This window comes from Loxodonta africana, chromosome 2 (genome assembly GCF_030014295.1).
Source record: "Loxodonta africana isolate mLoxAfr1 chromosome 2, mLoxAfr1.hap2, whole genome shotgun sequence".
Taxonomy (NCBI): Eukaryota; Metazoa; Chordata; class Mammalia; order Proboscidea; family Elephantidae; genus Loxodonta; species Loxodonta africana.
In genome coordinates this window covers 209212528-209219094 of record NC_087343.1, presented here as the reverse complement: position 1 = coordinate 209219094, position 6567 = coordinate 209212528, and the positions used below count along the sequence as shown (strand labels likewise).

Sequence of the window (6567 nt, the reverse complement as noted above, 5' to 3'; positions counted from 1 at the left end):
AGTCAGATCCCATCAGGAAAGCAGATGAATCTTCTGGGTCTTAGAGGTTCTTGAGGTAACCACAATCCCCTGTCTTTGTATAAGATACACCTATTTCTGCAAGTTGAATGGGGAAGTGGTGGAAATCACCACCCCTGCATTTTTCAAGCATTTTATGGTGGGCTAAAAAAATTTTTCAAGCGTTTTATCGTAGGACTAATCACTGAAATACCACCAGGAATGCAATACTGCTTCTGGTTTCCTATTATTCTAGGTAGTGGTTTCCACTTGACCTTTCCTACCATAATTGCCCTCACTCCACATGTCAGGGATCCAATATGGGAATTCTGTCAATTTTCTTGGTATATCTATCCTAATTATATATTTCAGAACTAGAGAAATAACCATAGGAATGTTCAAGGTAAGACAGGGAGAAAAAGCCCTGAGATCGGAGGATGCCTGTTTGAGGAATAGCAAAGAGACTGGTGTGGTTAGAGGAGAAGCAAGTAAAAGAGAAATAGACTATACTCTCAGGGAGGTAATAGGGGGTTGAGTGTGGAACCTAGGGACTTATTAAGACAGGGAACAGAGGGGTCCCCAAATTTGCCAACAAAGTAACAAGAAATGGGCCAGGGCCCAGAAGCAAAGCCATTCCCCAGAACAATGGAGCAACTTCTTTAAAGTTGCCTTTCAGAAGCAGGTGGAGAAAACCAGACCCAGGGACATGGGTAGAACATCCACCTGTGACCTCTGTGTGACCTTCCACCAGGGGCAGTGAGGGGCTACAGCCCCAGCCAGGGAATTGAACCCGGGGAGCAAGAGACTGTGCAGGTGCAACATCCCATAATAAGTCCTGCTATGAATCCCAGAGGCCTCCAGTACAGAAGACATCTTGGAAAGCTGCTGCGTGGGCACCTTAGTTAACATATCCCCACTCATGCCTATGAAAAACATGAATCTTTTCCTGCCCAAGAACTTTTAAAAAAACTCAGGGCTGTTTTTTTTATGTGAGATGGGGGTATGTGTTGCTCTTGGCCCTCCTCATCTCTGCTTACAAGCCTCTGCAATAAAGCTTTGCTCATGCGGAAAACTACGTGCCTTATCTGCTCATTCTTGATGAGTGAGAGGCAAGAACCTTATTCCGGTAACAAAGGATTCACTGGACTCACTGTATCATGGATCCGAGCTATAAATTTTACACTGACTGGTGGACTACAGTACCATTTTGGATTAGTATGAGATCAGAGTAAGTGTCCCGTAATCCTCAAACATCTTTTATATCCCTTTCCCCATTGCAAAGTTACCTTGTGGTATGGATTGAACTGTGTCCCCCCAAAATGTGTCAACTTGGCTAGTCTATGATTCTCAGTATTATGTGATTGTCCACCATTTTGTCATCTGATGTGATTTTCCTATTTGTTGTAAATCTTACCTCTATGATGTTAATGAGATGGGATTAGAGGAGGTTATGTTGATGACTTAGGACTCAATTCACAAGATTAGGTGTGTCTTAAGTCAATTTCTTTTCAGATATAAAAGAGAGAAATGAGTAGAGAGACAGGGGGACCTCATACCACCAAGAAACAAGAGTCAAGATAATAGTGTGTTCTTTGGACCTGTTCTTTTCTACACTGAAAAGTTTCTTGACTGGGGAAATTTGATGACAAGAACCTTCCCCCAGAGCCAACAGAGAGAGAAGGCCTTCCCCTGGAGCTGGTGCCCTGAAATCGGACTTCTAGCCTTCAAGACTGTGAGAGAATACATTTCTCTTTGTTAAAGCCATCCACTTGTGGTATTTCTGTTATAGCAAGGCTAGATAATTAAGACAACTTGTTAAAAGGCCATATATCCCTTTGGGGAAGGCTTCTGGAATGATTAACATTATAAATTCTTGGCAGTGTAGTGGAGTCCTTTCTTAAATGGACAGGTCACCCCTTTACATAAGGGAATGTGGGCCTGTAAACTGGCTGAAGTCTGGGAATTGATCAAGAGGTTTGACTCTCTGTTTGGGTGATTCAGGTTAAACTTACATTCAGTTGACCTAGAACTCTTCCACTTATACAGATGGCATAAGAATTTAGTACACACTTCCTATCAATTTCATTTCTAATGACACACCAGGATCAACTAGGTAACTCCATAGGCCTATATAAGTCAGACTACTCTTATTACTGCTTTGACTGTGGTGACCATTATGATAACCACACCCATCTTCTCTTTGGCAGTTAAGTGCTACCATTTGTTCCCTCCATCCTGGGCTCTGATTATCACCATTGCATTTAGGTTTACCAATTCAGAGGCAGCAATTCCCATTGTAAAACTGAGTTACAGAGAAGAGTGACCACAGAGATCTTCAAGAATGCTGAGGCTCCTGTCACAAATTTATTCCTCATAAAGCTCAAAACCCATTGCCACTGAGTTGATTCCCACTGATAGCAGCCCTATGTGGCAGAGTAGAACTGCCTCATAGGGTTTCCAAGGAGCAGCTGGTGGATTTGAACAGCCAACCTTTTGGTTAGCAGCCTGAGATTGTAACTACTGCACAACCAGGGTTCCCTCTTAGTTGTGGTGAAACGTGTGTTCTATGGACACTCCCATGTTGGGAGGGAAGGTGTTACATGATAAACCTATTCTAACATTCCAATTTTCCTAACCGTTCATAATCCTTGTTGTATAATATACCAAGGCCATTCTGATATTTCGGCTTCATTTAGTGTAGGCCATCTCTTGATCTATGTTTTAGCAGGAATCAGACAAACTGTTAGAATTATTTCTAACCATTTGAGCTGAGACAATCAATCATGAATATCTCTGCTTATTGGACAACTGTTAATAAATTCTGCTGTATCCAACTTTATGCTCCTTTCACCATTTTTTTTTACACTGTTAATATCCATTTCCCTACATAATCCCTGGGTTTCTGTCTATAAATTAGAAAAATCATGTAGCACACTTCCTGATGGATCACACTTTTTATCTTGCCTTTAAGTTTCTGTGGCATTTGAGTTTAGTTTTAAGTATAGAAGAAAAGAGGGCTGTTGGGGGAAGATTCTGAGGAGAATCAAAAGTGTCTTGCAAGGCAACTGCCTCGGAGAACTCCATTACAACTTCCTCAGGCACAAAGGGTTAATATCCTCAGATAGGGGTGAAAGGGCTGCTTCTAATGGCTAAAAAGAGTGGGAAAAAATTAGAGGTCCAATGCCACTAGCATTATCAATACCTGACCCATGTCTTCATTCAAATATTCAGGATAGTATTCCATCCCCCCAAATACCCTCACTTTAACATCAGAAAAACAGTGAAGGTAGGAATTTAATTTCCATTGTAATCTAGCCATTTGTAGTACGAGACTCTGAGTCTGGTTTTCAGCTACCTCATCTCCATGACTACAAAACATAAGATTTTATTTTATAGCATCCACAGCAATTTTCAGGTGAAAATTTGACTAGGGAATTTGAAGCCCTGACCTCATCCTTTCCCTTTCCCCACTTTTTCCTGTGAAATTAGGAGTAACCGATCCATGCGATTATACTCATCAGTTGAACAAAATCTTCTGAGGCGTTAAATGCATGATCCTTCAGAACATTGCCTGTTTTAAATATTTGATCAGAGTATTTTGTCAAATGTGTGTGTTTCCTCATCATGCCATGAACTATCAGTATCCTCCTTACTTTTTGAAATAGAGTCATTAGTGCCTTCATATCTAACCAGATGTGAGATCCAATTTCAGAAACATCAGAATTAAATCAGGAAAGTCTTCTTTAAGATTTTATTCCTCTAGAAGCACTCCCAGAATTAAAGTCAGTCAGAATCCTCCAAAGAAACAGAATTAATACAATATATATTTAAAGAGAGAGAAAGTGAGAGAGAGAGATTGAGAGAGATCTCAGGTAAATGGTCAGTGTGATTGTAGGGCTAGCAAGTCCAATATCCTTAGGTGAGGTGACTGCCTTGAAACTCTGGAAGTGTTCTGTCTGAAACATGTAGCTAATGCAACTGGTTGGAACCACCAAAAGCCTTGTGTCTGAAATTGATAGACCAGGTGGTGTGCTGAAAATTCTGGAAAAAAATATCTATTTACAGTCTTAGGCAAAATTATTCTCCCTTGGGAAACCTCAGTTTTTGCTCCTAAGACCTTCAACTGATTGGGTTGTGGAGAGTAATACAGTTTACTTAAATTCAATTGATTTAAATGTTAAAAGCAAAAAACAAAAACCCAAGCCTGATCCCATCACATCAATTCTGATTCATAGCAACCCTCCAGGACAGAGTAGAACTGCTGCATAGGGTTTCTAAGGAGCACCTGGTGGATTCAAACTGAGGATCTTTTGGTTAGTAGGCATAGCTCTTAACTATGCCACCAGGGTTTCCAAAAGTTCAATTGATTTAAATGTCAATCATATGTAAATACTTACATAGCAATTTCTAGACCACAACAACTAAAAATAAAAGCATTGTTTCTGGGCTGACATACAATATATTGACTGTCACTTAGATATCAAGTTCCCAAATTTTGAAATTAGGCAAAGAATCTAATTTTGAAAAAATTTTCAACACTATCCATCAAAGTAGCAATGCCTTTAATTAATGATCTTATTGTTTTTCTGAATACAGTATCCTTCTCATAGTTCTCCTTACAGCCTCCTTTATCTGCTTGTTCCTAAGGCTATAGATGATAGGATTTAGGAAAGGAGGGACTATAGAGTAGAATACAGAAATGATCATGTCTTGAATTGTTGGAGAGTTGAAGGTTGGATTCATATACACAACAAAAACTGAGCTGACAAAGACAGTCACCACGAGGATGTGAGGTACACAGGTGGAAAATGTCTTTCCTCTCTCTCTTCTGGTTGGAAGCTTGAGCACAGCAGAAAATATGCGAATATAAGTCATGATGATGAAGGAAAAAAAGCCACCTACAATTACTACTGCAGAGAAAAATATTACAACCTCATTGATGAAGGTATCAGAGCAGGACAGCTTCAACAAAGAGGGGATATCACAAAAGAACTGATGGATCACGTTAGACTGACAGAAGGACAACCAGAATGTGTTGCTAGTGTGCACACCTGCATAAATCAGACCACTGAATACAGACGCCAGTGTCATCTGGACACAGACACGAGGGTTCATGATCACAGGGTAGTGAAGGGGATGGCAGATGGCCATGTAGCAGTCATAGGCCATGATGGTGAGGAATAGCAGTTCAGCAGCAGCACACGAAATTACAAGGAAGATCTGAGCTGCACATCCAGCAATAGAGATCACCCTGTTGTTAAGCAGCAAGATCACACATGCCTTGGGGACAGTGACAGAAATGTAGCACATGTCCAGGACAGACAGATTCCTAAGGTAGAAATACATGGGGGTGTGAAGACTCTTGTCAAAAGTGGTTACTGTGACAATGAGAAGGTTTCCTATCAAGGTTGTCAAGTACATCAGTAAGAATAACATGGCATGTAAGACTCTGAGCTCCCACACATCAGAAAATCCCAAAAGCAAGAATTCAGTCACTGTGGTATAGTTAGCCATATTTGTGTACTTTTCTTTGGACGGGAGAGACAAAGGCAAATAATCTCTAAAAAAAAAAATGGGAAATCATAATGAGGAAAGAAATTAGCTAAAGTTAATTTATTGTCTCATATCCATTTTTGTCCACTCTAGTTGGGAATTTGTTGTTGTTTTGTTGTCATCAAGTGTGCTTTGACTCATGGCAACAGAATGAAACACTGCCTAGTCCCAGCCACTCTCAAGATCATGGATATGCTTGAGGCCATTGTTGCCTTCCAACGTAGAAGTCTCATCTTTCAGTATATTCTGTTTCGATCCACAGGTTTTCACAGGCTAATTTTCTGAAGTGTATTTCCAGGATTTTCTTTCTAGTTTGTTTTAGTTAGGGAGCCGCACTGAAATTTGTCTACAATGGGTTACTCCACTAGCATCTGAAATACTGATGTCAGTTTCTAATACCAAAGGAACATGCAAGCTACCACAGTATGATAAACTCAAAATTGGGTGGTGGAGTGGTTAGTAGAAAATAACATTATTTTGCCTTCTGCTCCTTTATTCTCCTCAATTGTATAACTTATTCTCAAGGTAATGGTAAAAATATAATTCTCTGCTAATTCTTGCTTAAATACTACCTGGAAAATGAGTATATTGGAGGCCAAGTTTGCCAGGTAGATTGAGTTGATATAGGTAACATCTTTGTATCTTGTCTTATTAGAATTCTTCTGTAAATGTGAACACATCATTAACAAATGACCAAACAGAATTTGAATAAAAATTGTAATGGATTGTTTTACAAGAACCTCTCAAAACTGTATATGTAGTTTAAATTCAAACTCTGTACACAGATATAGAAAATATTTTTATCTCCACTTACACCACTAATATTTTGTTATTTATGATTTCATTCAGAATTTTACCTTCCAAAATTTCTCTCTCTGATGACCCCCCTGTTGCTGCTACATATATCTCTTCCTGGTAACTATTTTCATGTACTCTCTTTATTTTGACATTTGGTTCTTCAGTTTGTCTCATCGTTTTAAAAATATTTTGTTACTTCCTTTGAAATTTACTTATTTT

General features: G+C 39.4%; 1 protein-coding gene across 1 annotated transcript; it reads right to left on the bottom strand.

The window, feature by feature from the left end:
- Positions 1–3859: 3859 nt before the first annotated feature.
- LOC100676748 (olfactory receptor 14C36-like) lies at positions 3860–5630 on the bottom strand. The gene has a single exon (XM_064279344.1). It carries the CDS (start codon positions 5509–5511, stop codon positions 4573–4575), a length of 939 nt encoding a protein of 312 aa, XP_064135414.1. The 5' UTR covers positions 5512–5630; the 3' UTR covers positions 3860–4572.
- Between the last annotated feature and the right edge of the window lie 937 nt (positions 5631–6567).

Bases quoted from the DNA above. Each gene is read 5' to 3' on its own strand.
- LOC100676748 (XM_064279344.1), bottom strand. From the start codon at position 5,511: ATGGCTAACTATACCACAGTGACTGAATTCTTGCTTTTGGGATTTTCT.